This window comes from Uloborus diversus, chromosome 4 (genome assembly GCF_026930045.1).
Source record: "Uloborus diversus isolate 005 chromosome 4, Udiv.v.3.1, whole genome shotgun sequence".
Classification (NCBI taxonomy): Eukaryota; Metazoa; Arthropoda; class Arachnida; order Araneae; family Uloboridae; genus Uloborus; species Uloborus diversus.
Genome location: NC_072734.1, coordinates 74789869 through 74808444, shown reverse-complemented (window position 1 = coordinate 74808444; position 18576 = coordinate 74789869). Strand labels below are relative to the sequence as shown.

At 34.4% G+C, this 18576-nt stretch overlaps 1 protein-coding gene across 1 annotated transcript in view; it reads right to left on the bottom strand.

Moving 5' to 3' along the window:
* Nucleotides 1-18576, bottom strand: part of LOC129220636 (potassium channel subfamily T member 1-like) — a 173994-nt gene that overhangs the window by 9623 nt on the left and 145795 nt on the right. The window contains exons 23-27 of the mRNA XM_054855066.1: nt 14874-14985; nt 13560-13661; nt 6563-6646; nt 2675-2806; nt 2348-2471 (exon numbers count right to left, since the gene is read on the bottom strand). Of these exons, the coding sequence (XP_054711041.1) occupies nt 2348-2471; nt 2675-2806; nt 6563-6646; nt 13560-13661; nt 14874-14985 (554 nt within the window). The remainder of the gene's footprint in view (nt 1-2347; nt 2472-2674; nt 2807-6562; nt 6647-13559; nt 13662-14873; nt 14986-18576) is intronic.

The following is an 18576-nucleotide window of genomic DNA, read 5'->3' as shown; positions in this document are numbered from 1 at the left end:
TGTCTTTTCAGTTTTTTTCACATTTCCTTTTTATCAATCACAACCAATCACTGAAACTCATTTGAATTCTCTTAAATCCTTCAGTGCTAGCTTTAGTAACTGAATATATATATATAAAAAAAAGTTTCTTATCACTTGAAACTCTATCACTACGTTCTCTCTGATTCGCCATTTCTTTACTGGGATGGTGGGAGTGGGGGAAGGGCACATACTTTGTGCATATTATGCGAAAAAAACAGCACCCTTATATATAAATACATTGTTTCTTAAAGCCAAGAGGAAGCACAATTGCCCTTTCCATGATACCCAAATGACAGGCTTGGATAAGGTAGCTACAAATAATTCTTGCTGTTACACACTGAATATTGATTAGCAATCAGATATTCTACTATTGAGATAGCACGAATAAGACCATCGGCTTAGTCTTGAAACCAAACAGTTTTGAAGCCGAGATTTCATACTTCATGATAATCTAGCTGTACACCGCGATTTTTTCTAATTCATCTAGTAGGGTGGTCTCATGTAAAACTTTTCTTATAGCTGCAACGGGTGAGCGATTTATCACCAAATTTTGTGCATTGGGTAGATCAGAGGTTCGTTCATGGAACTTCAAAAAAAAGAAAAAAGAATATATATTTAAACTATCCGTTTGCAGCGCTCAGCTGGTTCGCCTTTTTACGCCATTACCCTTTCTATGCAAGCAACTGCCTACAGCGGCTGCTTGCATAGAAATGGCGGATGGAAAAAGAAAGAAATAGTGAAGAAAAAGCGCAGCTGTTAGATCACGTGGCCATGCCATCAAAAAATATAGAAGTAAGCAATAGTAAAAAAAAAAAAAAAAAAAAAAAAAAAAAAAAAACCATAGATGAGAAAATAAATCCTAAGAAAGTAATGACAGAGAATACACTTCATGCTTGCTCCAGAGAAGCCTTGATTCAAGATTTTCATTATAATTACTATTAACATTGCTGTTGTTAGGCAAACGAATTTTTGTAACAATGGGTTTTACATTTAATCATTTAATGGGGGAAATTACATGAAATTTACTGTTTTCCATCATAACTTTTTGAAACTAAGTGTTTTAGGAATAAATTATAGCCTATGTTTCTTCCTGATAATGTAGCTACGTATGGTGAAAAAATGGATAAAGTCGGTTCAGTAGCTTTGAAGCTTACCCCGAACATACATACAGAAGTAGCCATCTATGTATATAGATAATCTCCTCTAGATCGCGCTTTGCATAGTAAAATAGGAAGTTTAACAAATCGAATGACCAACAGAGAATATTGATAAGCAATATAAACATTTAGTGACTAATGTTTCACCAGTCATATTGTTTTAAATATGAGGCGGTAAATCGCTGCTTAGTGGATACTGGATAAAATTGTTTTCAAAGCTCTATGTTCGCATCTTGCGTATGCTCTATGTATACTATATTTGGCGACAGCTTGGTTACCCGTTTTAACTAAACTTTCCTACCTTGAGGGGGAAGAAAAGATCACAAGAAACAGATTTGAGAAGTTGATACCTCTGAATAAAAAATCCGTTTCCAACAAGATTGGCTTCAGCATCGCGAATTTTACGACGAAATTTAGGGTCGATACATCTAGAAATGGTGACTTATTGAATGGCTCCAATGTCCTATCTAATAGAGTTTAAAAAAAGTTTATAGTTACATAAACTAATGAATTCCATTTTGAAGTGGGGGGGGGGGGGAATTACATACCTGCCAACCTCTCTTTTCAGTATGCTGAGGCTCGGAAGAAAATTGTATAAGGAATAGGTAAAAATGCAGAAGATTTCACGTAACAAAATTTACATTTTTAAAATCGAACGTTATATGCGAATGAATCATATTTACGGATAATCATCCGGCCCGAGCTGACATTATTTGGTGCAGTTTTTTTGCAGAAAAGAAGAAATTTCTTAGCCAATGCGGCATTTATGACACTCAAGTGTAATTTGACTTGAAGTAGAATTTACTACATCACGGAGTAACTCGCTCCCGCCGTAGTTTTGTTACGAAACAAAATTGTATCCTATTTGATTTTCTAATAGATAGAATTACATAAAGAATACGTTCAAAAGTGGGAGGGGAAACGGCGGAGGAGCAGAAGATAGCGTTAAAATGTGGAAAGCTTCTGCAAAACGCGGAAGTGCTGACAGACCTGTAACCTGTAATTGCAATATTCGAGTACAAATCAAAAAGGAGTACATCAATTTCTGATCTCTATCGGATATTTCTATCTTGAGTGAGCAGTCCATTTGAAAAATTGTGTTTTAGCATTTAAAACATACCAAATGTTTGGTGGACAAGGACAATGAAAAACTGACTGATATGACTTACCGTAATCTTCAGTTGGAAGACAAAGGTCTTTCATTCTGTTTCTAACTAAATTACTGATTTCTTGTCTCTCCATGTCTGTTCGTTGAGCAATTTGATCTTCATCGTCCATCAAATCGAGGCTCATCTGATGAATAAAACATGTGAATATAGAAATCTAATGTCTTTAATATGTGTATAGACAGTTGAATTTTTTTCTTTAAAACTTACTTTGGTCAGGCCTTCCAATTTTTTAGAATTGTTTTTTCAACGTCAAAAATATTAAGTAACAATAAAACGAGTTTTTAATGGAAATTTTGTTTGGAATACAAAAACCCTGGTTCAACTTACCGAAGATGTTTCTGCAAGGTTAGATTTCTGCGTCCTGTATACCCCGATTGGTATTTCATAGGTACTGGAAGAGAGTTTTTGGTATAATCGACCGTAGGTTTTCATCCATAGGTCATCTTTTGTGATTCGAATCTGAAAAAACAAACGGATTTCATAAATCAAACCCTTCAATATTAACGTGCGAAAATAATGAAAGGTGCATTCTTCAAGAGGAAATACAGACGAATCTCGATAACTCGAAACTTATAACTCGAATATTCCTCTTCTCGATGTTTTTATTGGGTCCCGAACTCTTGAGACTGTTCTGGAAACTTCCCATCATTCGAACTACCAATAACTCGAACGTTTTAACCTGTCCCTTGGAACTTCGAGTTATTGAGAGTGGACTTCGAATAGCATTAGTAAAGGAGGGGGGGGGGGGGAGTATCGCACAATGGCATTGAAAAGATGGAATGGTTTTGTTCGATTGAATTTTGTAAGGGAAAATATAACATAGTGTTTTTCTATTTTTCCTTTTTATTTTCTTATGTCTTTTTAACTTAAAGTTTGTGAAAAGTAAGTAAAGCAAAAAGGGAACTTTGCACTCTTTTTGGTTATAATAAACAATAAGAAGTCGTTCAAATAAAAAAGGGATGCCACTCCAAAGGCAATAGTGCATCCCCCTCTTCATAAATGTGATCAAAATCCCCCTCCTCCCAAAAATTTCAATTGCACTTCCTGCCTTCCCCCCCTCTTCTATGTGGTTCCCGTGGCCCTGGATAAAACCTCTGACAGAAAAATTGGATAACATCGACCGTTAGTTTGCTTTGCTATATGACGTGGGAGGTGACTCAGAATTATCGCCCAAACACTCACACAAAAGCAAGAATACATCTATAAGTCAAGGAATTTTCTGCCTGCTACTAATATACACCCGAACCTCTTTTTATGCGGTGGATAGGGATCGCATGAAAAAATTCTCACAGAAAATAACCCAAAAACTTACAAAATTGTAATATTTATACGAAATCAAAATAAACCAAGTGGATAATTTTCGCCGAGTAGGGTAACGGCACCAGTAACAGACATGCTTAAGACATCGCTCTCAGGTTAATTCAATTTTATAATCCTTTTAATGTATTTAGATTTTTAAAACTATTTTTCTCCCATGCAACAACATCTCATCTAACGTTTGGCTGCTTCTGGATCCTCTGAATTAGTCAATTCTAAGTATGAGTAATTGACAAAATTCTTTTTTTCCCTTAAAAATTTACAAACATTCTTCATTTCTAGGGCAAAAGCCTTTAAATTCAAATAAACAATAATTGAGTACCTACCCAGGAAGAAAATTTTCATCACAAAAAATGAAATAAATTAGAATTTACATCGAGAGGATTTGGTTTTTACAAACAAAACTTATATTTAAACACGTGCAATTATCTGGATTTAAACTTCCAAATTGGAAACATTTTACTTGTAATATAAGTAGGAAGGCAACTTACATAACAGCCTCTTTACTAAACAATGCAAATGTAAAAATAAAAATACGTAGGTAATCAATTTTCTTCATAATTCTTCTCCTTTTTTCTGAACTCGAAGCTGGATTCCACAATTTCGTGGTTTTGTTATTAGTTTTTTCTGTTCTCTCCTTTTCTTCATCTTTTCTTCTGCTTTCTTTTTCTTGATGTCTTTCTGTTCCTTTTTTATTGAAGTCTTGCTTCAGCTCATATCTTCTTAGCCTCTTCTTGTTCCTGTTTGTATTTCTGTTTTTTCAACAACTCGCTTTGACACTTTTGTGAACTAATATCTGCTACTTGTGTTCTACTGTTGCTGTTGGATTTTATACTTACACTCATAGCAGGAACAGGAGCGGCTTGAGTATAAACAAGGGCTTTTTTGAAGGGGCCTTTGAGTTTTTAGCCATAGCTGAAATACATTGGCCAGAAATTCAAAATACGTCTTGTTTGTCATCTATCCTGAATCCGACTTTCCTAATCCCCAACCATGGGGCATACTGAACTAAATGCTATCTGGGATTCTTACGTATTTATGGATCACTGTTGGTAGTAGAAAATGCCCAGCAGCGTTTACAGTGAATAAAACTGACACATTATTTTTCATCATTGTTCACAACATTTGGTATATACATTTTTGTCACTTGTAATTGCAAGCACTCGGAATTTCTTTGAGTTGAGAAAAAATTAAGTTTCGTCGCAATTAAAAATTTGATTTTGATTTCCTAAAATACTTTGGTGCTTGTGGTCTTTTTCTTTTAAATAGTCGTGAACGGTCTTGAACCAGTCGCCTAGAAACTTTTAAACGGGACAATGTGAGGTTTTCATTGATAATATGAGCGACTGAAGGGTTCCGTTTAAGAAAACCATTATACCATGATTTCCCAGTTCATCCATCAGTAAAAGAGTTATTTCTCCCCAATTCCTTAAAGAGCAGCTACACACTGTCTAAAAATTCTTCTTTTAATATCGGAAACCCTGCTTTAGATGATGAAGGTATCCAGAGTTCCAGTATTTTCTCCTTGTCCTTTGAAAGAACTGAGACTGAACCCATCCTGCTCATGATAGGATTAACTCTTTTCACTTTGTTCAAAAGTGTAACTCTTATGACTCTTATTTTTTCTTGCTGAAGCGGCAACACTCATGTTATTACTATTTACATACAATAAGGCTGTTTGCATCTGATCTTCACTGTAACAAAAATTCTTAGCAGAGAGGGGGGGGGGGAGCATCTTGAACTGAAAAAAGAGGTGTATTCTCTATTCTGAAGTTCCACAAAAATATGGCATGAGTAACAGACACCCTTTTGGACCAGTAACAGACACCCTGTCTGGCACTAGTCACGTTGTTCGATTTTCAATATTTAACCTGTAGGCACAATCCAATCAATGAATAACCTCTTCTGGAACGAAAAAAAAAGGAAAAAATGAAAAAGGCTTCAAGGACCAATAACAGACATGGGTGTCTGTTACTAGAAAAACTATTTTTTTGGAGATGAGTAACAGACATAGGTAAAACTCACACTAGAAGCGGTTGAGCGCGAAAAACGATGTGAAAACAAAAGAGCATAGTTCAAACATTAAAAATGCCTCCAGCATGCACTCATATTGACATTTTACAATGGAAAATGATGGTTGAAAGCACTCACCATCTTAACGTAAACAGCTAGCTGCAGCATGAAACACCAGCTTACCTCGTGATAGCTATTCATAACCTTCCACTACTGCCTCGTAAATACCAACTGACTCATGAAATTCACTCTGATAACACTAGATAGTTGCACCGAATTCATTGACCACAGCAACATCAGTTTAACCCGCCTAAAATTCTTATTATTTAAATCCAAACTTATGACTGTCTGTTACTAGACCCTTCTCTGTTACTGGTGCCGTCACCCCACTCAGACGAATTTTCCCGAATAAGGAAAATTTTGGGAGGTCACAGTGACTTCCAATCGGTGTGCCTATTTAGTCAATGTAAGATAGGACCTCGCACTAGTTTTAAAAATAATTTCGTCAATTAAATCCCAATCTGATTTAAATTTTAATATTCCGCACAAAAGGAAAAAAAATCGCATAAAAAAAGATCTCATAAAAAGAGGTTTAAGTGTATGAGTAATGAGCACAACTAACAACCTTTGTATGCAAAAAAATCTCTTCATCTGTGAATGGCATTTGTTGCAGCTCATTCTGTTGAAAAAAACTCAGAAAGGCTAGCACGTAGAAGTGCCAATCTTCAGGAGTTCTGATCGGCTGTCACTTACTCCACCGTCAAAAAATATTTTTCTCCATTAGACCACGAGTTGTAGATTCGGAAATGACTGTCGATTCACTATTAATGTGTTTTGTGTTACTGTTGCGCAACGAATCTGTTATGAAATCATCACTTGACTTACCGAAGATAAGAATCCAGATCCAGGTGCCTGGTCAACTCCCAAAAGTAGCCGGACGAAAGTAATCATGTAATCCTTGACGAACGCCTAAAACAAGGAAAGTTATTCATTTTCAGAACATGGTTTTATTGAAAAAAGTGAGTAAATATTTCCATTGTATGAACAGAACGTAATGTGTTTTAGTATTCTAAATGATTCTTGTCAGGGGCTTGCGCAGAGCTCCAGTAATAGGGGTAGCACCAGGGAGCCTGAGAGTTGTAGATAACTACCGGAAAAGGGATGCAGGACCATGGCGACGTCAAAAAATTAGGCAAGTGTATGAAATCGGTGGTATCTGAATTTTTTCAAAAAGCATCTTAAATTTAGAGAGAGGATTTTAGCTTTTCTGGTTTAGAATGGAGTCAAAAACTTGATCTATGTATTAGAAATATGAACCTTATAGTAAGCGTATGATTCACTCAAGAGTGGGCGTTCGGGAGTTTCTCCCCCGAGAAATTTTCGAAATTGTAGTCTTAAAAATGCATTTTAGGCTATTTTTTGGCAATGTTAGGGGAAAAAGTTTCAGAGACGCTTCCTCTGCTCATTTTTTGAAACTTTTTAAAAACGTAGTTGTTACCTCCAATTGTTTAGAGAAGTGAGGAGTTGAGGGGCTCTGGCTCTCCCCTAGAAATTGCTCGAACTGTAGCTCTAACAATGCAATTTCAGACGATCTTTAATGCGGGGGTTCTCCCTCGGAAAGTTTTTGAAATTAATTAAAGAACTTAAAACGAAGTTTAAGATAATCTTCAACGGTGTTGGCGAGAGGAGGACGCTGTTAGCGAGCTTTCTGAATATATTATTTAATAACCACACGTTTGGCGAAAAAAATTTCGAAGCGTATAAAGAATGCAAAAAGGATGAACTCTGACGTCATAAATTGAGAAGAGCCTCGTAATAGATTTTTGTGAAAAAGGAAAATTCTGAACAATGTAATGAAAAACAAAAAAAGGACTAAAAAATTAAACCCATTTTGAAGCATTTGATCTAAATGTTTTGAAAAAAAAAATCACTTCACAAACACTCTAAGGAGATTTCTCCGAAACAGGATTGTGATGTTTGCTGTTGTAAATATTTTACAACTTCTTTTCGCCGAAATTCCACTTTGTGAACATGTTCCTTATTTTAGCCTTATCGCTTTTAGAAAGTTATTTTGGTAGTGAGGCAAAAGTTAGGCTTAGTTTGTTATAATATGTATGTAGGTTATTTTATAAAACCTTAGCACTCTGTTTGACTTTTCTTAGGTTTTAAACGAAAAAAAACAGAATCAAGTTTTCTTTCACTATAAAATGGATGAAACGAATGTGCACTGCAATGATGTTTCTTCTAAAAAGTTCTTAGCAAATATTTTGTCGTTGAAGGGAGTTTATCCAATTGTATGATTACAGTATGAGATATATATAATAACAAGAAATAATAGTACTAAATAAATCAAAATAGATAAAGATCGAATTATGGCAGCATTGGAAAATAAAGATTGGCATATTTTCACCACACAAGTACTACAAAATTTAAAAAATAAAATTTATTGGGATTTTAAAAGATTGCTGTTACTTAAATACTAGTGATAAAATACAAATATAGATTTCTAAAAATATGTTGGATAAAGATATATTTTACTCAGTTATACATTTTATGCATATATATATATATATATATATATATATATATATATATATATATATATATATATATATATATATATATATATATATACACACACACTTGTGTGCAAAAATTAAGGACGAGACGGTTTTTTCAATATAACTTTGTACAAAAGCTTTCCAAATCAACGCATTTAATATCGTAAGATCCCCAATACGTAAGGGACATGTGTAATGTAAGCAACACTTACTAAAAGACAAATCAGAGGGATAAAAAAAAGCTTTATTGAAAAAGTAGCATGGAGCGCAATGCGACTGAAGGCCGAAACATCCCTGTGATGGGTGTCCAGCAAGAAACATCCGGTCTTTAGTAGGGGATATGATCTCCCCCGACTGCTAGGCAGGTTTCACAGCGTCTGCCCATGCTGAGAATGAGGGTGTTAATGAGTTGTTGGGGCAGTGCTGCCCATTCGTCTTGCAGCGCCAATTGAAGCTCCCGAATCGTTACTGGTGGTAAGGTACGAGCTGCCAAGCGTCTGCCTAGAAAATCCCATACATGCTCGATGGGATTGAGATCCGGAGATCGTGCCGGCCAATCCATACGTTCAATATCCTCATTCTCTAAGAGCTGTTCGGCAGCTACTGTGCGATGACATGGTGCATTGTCGTGATATGTGAAGGTCTGTACGACTACCAAGCATGATGCCTCCCCAAACGAGAACACCGCGACCTCCATACCTGTCCCTTTCAATGATGTTCGAGGGATGATTGCGGCTTCCCCGCTCTCTCCAGATGAGTATGCGATGAGAATCGCTACTCAGACTGATTCTGCTCTCATCTGTAAAGAGTACTCGTCCCCATTCATTGTCTCTCCAATTCCGGTGTTCCCGGCACCACAGAGAACGCCTTCTCCGATGAGTAGGCGTTAGAGGTACACACCGTATAGGGCGTCGTGCAAACAAACCACCGCCGTGCAGTCTTCTGGCCACGGTAAAACGCGATATCGGTCGTCCAGTCGCCTGTGTCGTGTGTCTAGCGATTTCTCCCGTTGTCTGCCGTCTGTTTCTTCTGGCCTGTAAGACAATATACCGGTCATCTGCGGATGTGGTTCCTTGTGGACGACCACTACTGAACCCCCGGATAGCTGTTCCTGTAGTTTGAAATTGTCTCCAAAGTCGTGAAACGATGCTGTGAGCAATTTCGAACTCTGCATCTACACTTGTCACACTGCGGCCTTCCTCCAGCTTCCCAATGATTCGACCTCGGGTAAAAGCATCCAGATGTCGTCTAGCAGATTGATTATTCGCCATTTCTCTCTGAAGCAGCAACTCGGTGTGATTTTAACTTCTATACGGCGTGCAATCTCTTTGCCAGAAATACTGATCTTACACCGACAACATGCTTTATACTACTCGGACACTCCCCCATTACGTCTGCCTGCATATCTGCGCATGTGCTACCGTACATCAGCTTACTTAATCTCCTGATTGGTCTTTCTGTCCGCTCTGCCTCTTCGTTCAGCTGATATGCTAATTTTTCGACTTCGTCCTTAATTTTTGCACACCAGTATATATATATATATATATATATATATATATATATATATATATATATATATATATATATATATATATATATTTGGTTTTTCAAAATACTCGCAACTTCTTTAGTCTTGTTGATTCTAAATTAATGTAAATTTTGAAAATAAAAAGAAAACTGACTCTATTCAAAGAGTTTAATGATGTTTTTCAAAATAAAAATGCATGTTGCATACTTGACAAGTCTACTGTTTTTAACGAGAGACTCCCGTTTTTTGCTTCCATTTCCCGATTTCCGGTTTTTTACGATTTTATCCCGTTTTTGCAGTTTTTTCCATCAACCATCAAAAGTTTAACTTTTTCTCAATAGATGGCGCCCTTGTCTACCAATGTCAGGGAATAAGAATTTTTCCAATTAATAACTCATTTTGTTAAAATTAATTTTTTGGAAGCTTTCCGCTTTGCATGTTAAACGAAACACGTGCTTTGCCGAAAATGGCAGCAGATTTCAATCCTTTTGCATCTTGGAAATATTTCAATTATTTTGGAAGTTTGAAGTTATTTTAACATGAGCTACCCTATACCTTCTTAATTTATATTTTATTTAAATTATGTATTGATTTTTTTTTGGATTTTAGTAATTAAATTTTTGTAGCTACTTTTTTGGCAGACACTGGGGAATGTACGAAACTTTAAGCAAATTCACTTCTTGTTTTTTGGTTTTTCCTTTGAAGTATATTTTTCTTGTTGCTACCAATTAGCTTACATCTGTGAAAAATCCCCATTACACTTTAAATTTAGTATTCATGTTATTTAAAAGCATAATTTAATTACTCTGTTGTGAAGATATGTCGTTTCATAAGTGAAAAAAAAAAAAAAAAAAAAAAAAAAAAACTAGACTACCGTGCTAAGCGCAAAAAGTCGTACTTAAAACTGCCATTTAAAGTTTTGCGACTCCGCGCATTTGATTTAGATGCAACATTTTCAGAATGTTTTTAAAAATATTTCTCATTGACAAATGACCATGAACCATTATATGTAGGTGAAATACGAGACAACTAGCAAAAATACCCGGCGTTGCCTGGGTCAGTAATAATTGTGGGAAACAATCGCCACTTTCATTCGTTTTCTGTTTTAACTGAACATCTCAACTCCCTGTCGATAGCGAAAATTGTTGTATTGTTGACTATTTTTGCTTTTCGTCTGACTGTTCAAGGCTTTTCTCAATTCAAATCTTAAAGTAAGATTTATGCACAAGATTGGGAAATAATACATGGATTTGGCTAATTATTCTCCGGATTAACGCAACTTTGAGGCAATTAATGGGTTTTTTGAGCAATCACGATTGCTTATTGTTCCCATTTGACCGTTTTTGGCGTCCGTGCCTTTCTCAGCTTGGACCAGAAGCCTTTGCAGCACCACCGCCCACCGTCCTCTGCTGGCGGCGCGGCGCGGCTGCTCCGGTTTTGAGCTATCCACTTCTCCTGGTCGAAGGCGTCCATGTCCTACACACACGCACGTTCACACACATACACACATACGACTTCACACACGCCTACGTACATACACACAAATCTACGCACACACACTATGCACACGTAACCGCCCAGGAGGAGAGGCAGACTTGGGGGGGGGGGGGGGACAGGAGCCGTTTCTAGAAACAATAACTCCAATGAGTAGGTTCCTGTCTTAATTCGTGATTGCGAAAAACATAATTTGAATTCAAAATTTCAGAATTCAAATTAATTTTCTTTTTTTCTTTTTTAAATTTTTTTGTGTTGACTGGGTACTTGATCGATTAGCAAAAATCTCGCCTAACTTTTTTTGCGGAATCATTTCAATAGCTAAGGCATTTTGCAATTTTTTCAATTGTCGCCTTTTTTAAGCTAAAGACTACGCGAATACTGTTTCGTGATTTTACCATATAACCAAAATATCGCCATTTGATATTCCTTTCCTTAAATCATTTGTTAATATCTAAAAAATCCGCCAACTAAATTAAGCAAATCCATAAACAGCACAAATTTGCGCAGAATTTCAAACAATTGTCAAATTTTACTACTTTTTTTGGAAACATTTCGGGTAGCATCGTTTTATGGTCATCAGAAGTTTTTCAGTATTTGGCGACACTATCTCTTCGATAAAAATTAGTACAACACAGTTTTTAAAAGTAGGGAGGGGAAGCCTTATCCAAGGTATCCCAAAACGATTACGGCAAATTTGGTCACATTTTAAATCACAGTAAGGGATTACAGGTAGTTACATTTTTTTAAAAGTTTGTACTTCAATAGCAATATAGAGAAAATTTTAGAATATGTTCAAAAAAAAAAAAAAAAAATTGAATTTTGACGTTTTGAATTCAAATTATGTTTTTCGCAATCATGAGTGTGTATATGTAGGCGTGTGTGTGTGTGTATGTATGTATGTATAGGCGTGTATTTGTGTCTGTGTACAGGCATGAGTTTGTGAGTGTGTGTATGTGTGTATATGTAGGTGTGTGGGTTTGTGTGTGTAGATGTGTGTGTAGGTGTGTTTGTGTGTAGGTGTATGTTTGCATGCGTGTGTAGGATATGGACGTAACCTGGAGACGGTTTTCGCTAGAGGAGCAGCATTGGGAGAAGTCGGTCGACGGTGGTGCTGCAGAGGGAGGCGGGGGGAAATAAAATCAGCGTAACGCCAAGGACAGTCAAGTGAGAACAATAAGCAATGTGATTGCACAAAAAAGATAAATCTTTTTAAACAAATGAAGTTTAAATTCATATTTTGGAAATTCTCAAATTTGAATATTCTTAAATGTCGTTTTTTCGTTTCTAAAAAAGAGTACTATTTTGTTCTTCATACTTATTGCTATTTTAGTTTTATGGGTAAGGAACAAGCTCGATTTTTAATCAAGTCAAAGTGTGTTTTGAGTTATTTCAGTTACAGAAAAAAAAAAAAACGAATAAAAGTACGACTGTTACTCATAATTATTACAGACCCAGGCAATTCCGGATATTTTTGCTATGTACAATAAATAGTCTGGTAACTAAATAAAGAAAGTTATTAAATAGAGTCTGTCCCCTACCCCCAGTTACCGTCGCGAAGCCGCGGGGAAAAGCTAGTATTTAATAATTTAATGGAGAAATTACATGAAATTTACTGTTTTTCATCATAACTTTTTTAAAAGTTTGTTTTTTAAGAAACAAATTATAGTTTATGTTGCTTTCTGATAATGTAGCTATCTGTGGTGAAAAAATGTTTAAAATTGATTCAGTAGTTTTGAAGTTTACCCCCGACATACTTACATACAGAAGTAGTCATTTATGTATATAGATGAACCAAATGGTGACCGTGACACAATTTTGATAAAAAGTAAAGATACGACTTTTGTGTTTAGCACGGCAGAATAAGTGAAATATACGTATATATTTTTTAAAGAACTACTTGCTTCATTTATTAAACTTGACATAATTTATTTATGCATTTACTCTAATAGCCAACGGATTTTTAAAAAAAAATATCAAAAGAGTATCCCAACTTTAAACCTTAAGATTTACTGATTTTTCAACCACATATAATTTTTGTCAAAATTATGATAGATAGATAATAATTTTTGAATACATGTTACGATCAAAAAAATGTTATGATCAAATATAATAAACAAATTAATATATTTTAAAGAAGCGCTTCTTCAAAGGACCCCATCGCTCTTCATGCTTTCAACATCATTAACCAAAAAGAGAATTTTAGAAACTGCGTAGAGAATTGAATCACATAGGCAGTTCTTATGCTTGTGTAGAAAAAGAAACTGTAGGGAATTTTCTAAGCAACTTATTCTCTTACCTGGTACAGAAGGGTGTCGAGCATACTCGCACTGAATACGCTCCCAGCAGCAAAGGGCAGTCGAAACATATATGATATGTGGGACCCCCTGTCCTTTTCTCTCTATGAATAGAAAGAAAGGAACTAATAAAATTTTCTTTTGATTGCTAGCAAAACGCATAAAACGTATGACACTATGAACTTACAATAGGGAAGTTTTCGATTTTTCAATTTTATTTTTATATGATAGAGTAACATGTATGAACATCATAGGTGAAAATTTTTTTGCGATACGATAAGTAGTTTTCTTTGAATTAATTATTAAAGTTCAAGCAATTGTGACGTCAAATGGCACAGAAAGTGATGTCATGCGTTCTTCCGCCGCGGGAGAAGCCGAAGGACGTGCAGTTGGCTTCGAAGACGAAACGTAAGGCTTACCTCCTTGCATTTAACTCTTTTCGTTTCTGGAACATTAAACCTCTCATCCCTCTCGGAAATATTCAAATAACATCATTGATGTTACTTGAATAAGATTATTAGATTGTGCTTTAACGAATCCGGCCCCCATAGTGTGTTCAAAAGAATTATTGAATTTCTAAAAAATAAAAATGTCAGCTCGCTCAAAATGTCCGTAGCGAAAACTAGGGATCTTCGGCGGAAGGCTGCCCATTAGTGCCCTGTGACGTAAGCTCGTGACGTTTCAGAAAAGCGCACTTTTGCGCGTAGATTTTTAAAAATTCATTAAAAATCAATCACGGTGTTTTAAAATTCGGCGATGGTGAATTTTTTAGTTTTGAGGGTCAATTAACAATATCCAATAGTCAAAATATGAACATTTAATAGGTTGCAACTTCCCTATTTGCACCATATAACAAAACTTGAACTTCCAAATAAAATGATAAAGTGTTAGATCCTTTTATTATTTTACAGTCTTTCTTTTGGAACGTTTTTGGAAAAGAAAAGAAAAGAAAAAAAAATCCAGTATTCAATTGAACTTTTGACGTCTTGAATTCAAATGTTTTCTTTTCGCAATTACGAATTGCGACAAGACCCTACTCGTTGAATTTCGTGTTTCTACAAATGGAATGGAATCTAAATGGCTAAGAAATTTACACCAATCAGAAAACGCAAAGTAAACGTTAAGCACAGTTTCTGAATTGAAGTTGAATACAATCCATATTTTCGCCATGTTGTATTTAAACTTGATTACATGAACACAGAATCCTCATTTAAGTTCCTTCACGAAGTTTAAAAAACACATGTTGAAAAAGGAGCAAATGTTAAAACTAAATGATTCTCTATCTCATACAGATAGATAGGTGAGCTCTTACTTACCTTTTCCATTTTCGACAGATGCAAAGCATACGCATCCCTCGCTCTAAATTGCATGAACCTCATATTGCATGACTGGCTGAGTTCAGTAATAATGCGTACACTGGGAAATAATCTGAAAGTAAACGAATATCCCAATTCTAATCAACTACAGAAGACAATAAAATTTATTTTATTCAAAACGTATAATCAGTTTTCAAAAGTTCTTATTTTGCCGTAGTTTGGCAGAGCTAGTCAATAGTATTTCACGATCAACATAATAAACGCGGACGCACAAGACTAGTTGTTTTCTCTGCATTAGAATTACCCGCACAATGAAACTTGTTTTACAGAGTTGGTTTATTCTGCTGCGTTTGCAGTGGTGGAGTCTCCAATCGATTTCTTGTCGGTCACGATACTGGAGTTAGTTGTGTTGTTAAAGAGTTGTTTCCCAACGTAAAATTATTTCTAAACGTATTTTTTGAAAGAAAAGCGCCTGAAAGCAAATGAAGCTCCTAGATTTCTAATTCCACTTTACTCTTGGTTTGCCCATACAATCTAGATAATAATTACTTTAGAATTTTAGATTCTACTTTTTCGATTTTTAAAATTTATCCATGATCTAACTTTAATAGGTAATTATAATAGTAATAATTGCTATTATTTTGAACCTAATACGGGTGAATAGCTGTAACTATTAAATACAGGACACCGCTGTACGATTTTACAAGTAAAACTTCTTACTAGACTGTCTACCAAACTGGATAACGTGGAAAAGGGATGGACATTTCATTTTTAATTTAAAAAAAAAAAAAATGCAATATCAGGGAAAATAAATTTTCTTTTAAGTTTTAGTAGGAAAGAACTGTGAAATGTATTTCACTTGTTTGTGCAATTATTTTTGTACATTTTACTTCTTTGTATATCCAAGACAAAAAAACAAATTCTATCCTCAAAATTCCAGCCCAGTTCTAAACTCCTGTGTCGATTTTTTCTACATGTTCTTTTTTCACTCTCTAAATATTAATACAGTCAAATCCCACTTTATAGCGAAGTTGGTTACAGCGAAAATCTGGTTTAAGCAAAGACTTTGGTAATTTTCTAATTTATCTTTTCATAAACTATTAAATTAACTTGCAGTGTCACCCCCCCCCTCATACAGGTGTCACCTGGGGACTTTACAAGAAATTTTCTTCCTCTACAGTTAACACTCTCAAAAATTGAATTCTCACGATCAGATCAACATTAATTTGTCAAACATTTAAAGGAGAGCAAACTAATTCTTCTCATTTTGTAAAAAAAATGGGGATTTTAAAAAATCTCATTTTAAAAATCGCAACTATTGGAAAATTTGATTTTTAAATTGAATTTGCAACGTTGTGTGCATTTTGGGTTTGCAATAAAACAGGACGCGAAAATTTCATAAAAAAATAATTAATATTTTAATCACTACTTGGGGTTCTCCCCCTCTCCTATAAGGGTCATTCCATGCGAAATGAGCAAAATTCGCAAAAAAGTGGTGGCCGCATGGTAACAGATTTTTATGAAATTTGGTATACAGGTTCCCTATATGCCTATATAAAAATATCTAAAATATTTTTGCTTACAATTTTTTATTTGAATAGTTGCATGCGATTGTAAATTGGTCAAATTGAACAGCATTCTCATAAATGCTAAATGTTGCTCTTTTGAAGGCATCTTATTAACTGTTTAATGAAAACATAAAAGTTATATGTTGTTGCAATCTATGGAGTAGGGTAATTAATCTGATATCAGTAAAATTTTGAAAGTTATTATAGTTAACTTTTAACCGAGTTTCAAAAACTGAAAATATTTCAATTTTCTCATAATTAAGCATTTTATTTTTTAATCTCAATCTTTAAGGAATGCATTAGCTTTGATGAAATTAATACCCAATAATGTGCTAAGTATCATAAAAGAAATACCTTACTTTTGAAATTGTATTTTAACTCCTTTATCTTCAAAATCAGTTTTAAACTTAGTGACATTTTGTAAAATGATGATTTTCCCCTTCACATACACACAAAAATTCAAATGAGGGAAAATTCAGACAACTTTAATATTTTACAAGAATATAGAGCTGTGTTTCTACTATTTGCTTGAAGAAACTCGAAATTGGTTTTTGATTTCCAAACGTAAAATAAAATTCCGAAAAATAGCATTTTCTTTGTGTTTTATAGGTCAATCCATACAAGTTCGACGGATGGGTGCACTTGACCATTTTTTAATTTTTTTGAAAATCATGTCCCTAAAAGCTGGATAAGAAAGATGTTTAAAACCACTTTTATTTTTTCTCTCAACTAGACCTTTAATTTTTTTTAGAGGTCATCAAAAGTGATTTTCGTAGTGAAAAATGGGACTTTTAGACCTTTGCATTTTGGCCAAAATCTATTTGAACTCCATTTATGACAGTTAATTCAACGTTTTGATGTTTAAGTGCATAAATTGATAGTCTTACATGCTGAGTTACGTAGTTGTAAGTTAATAATTAAAATAACGGCAACAGGTTAAAGTTCAAGATCAAATGTAAAAATTTTACTCATTTCAAAGAGGGATAACTCGTGTAGGGGACGGAAACACGAAATGAAATACGGCAAAAACTAATCACTGAAACCATGCTAAAAAGAATATGTAACTGTTGCTGTGTGTTTGTGCACCCTTTATAGATTACAGCACCTCAAAAATCGGAAAAATAACAAAAATGATATTTTTAGACCCCTGTAAACCAAAAGGGGATGGAATTAAAAATAAAATTTCTCGGCCAATTGAATATTGCATTCAAGTACTATACATGTTATACATATTGTTTTTCGTATTTGGTTTGTAAAAAAGATACAGGTCTTTGAAATTAAGCAATTTTGCTAGTCAACTCACACACTAAAACAGAAATAAAAAGTGTGAAAACTTCATTGCACCTTCTTAAATTACGTATATTGTGCCCTACATAATACATTATACTGAAAAAACATATTGTAATTTTCAAAATAATTATTTTAATTTTATAACTTAGAAATATTTGGACATGAATGAGTAGTTTGTACTGTATGGAAACTGTATGGATTGACCGTTATGTGAAATTACGAGAATTCAAAAAACTAGATAAACGACTCAATGATGCAAAAGCAAGTATATCTAATATTTATTTCGTTTTTAAAAAATGTACATTTTAGCAAGTACTTCATAAACATGCTTTTGAGAAAATGAAACACCAAAGAAATGGTTAGTTTTTCTAAACTTACAATAAAAAGAAGTAACTAATGAAATTTTGCCTTAGTTCAAGTTACTCTAGTAACAAAAATACACTGATACCAATGATTAAAATTTAGTAGCATCTAAAAGACACTTCAATATGTAACGTAAAAAAAATTGAGTAAATTTAGAGCATTCCCTCATCTTCAAAAAAACATCTGAAAAAGAGGAAAAAATAAAATTTTCGATTTTTTAAAGTACTATTTTGTCATCAAGAAATTCATAAACAATTACTAAATTAGAGCAGATAGTTAGTCATAGATAGTTTTTCAACCTGAATCATTTTTACTGTTATTTTTTCATTAAAAGAGCTAGAAGAGTGATTTGAAATCTGAAGTAAATTGGCAAAATTTCAATATTTGTTAATATCTCAGATTCAAAAAAAGATCCGAATAAATTTTATTTTGCTCTTTTCCAATAGAGATTTGTTTATAGAATGCGGAAATATTTATTTTTT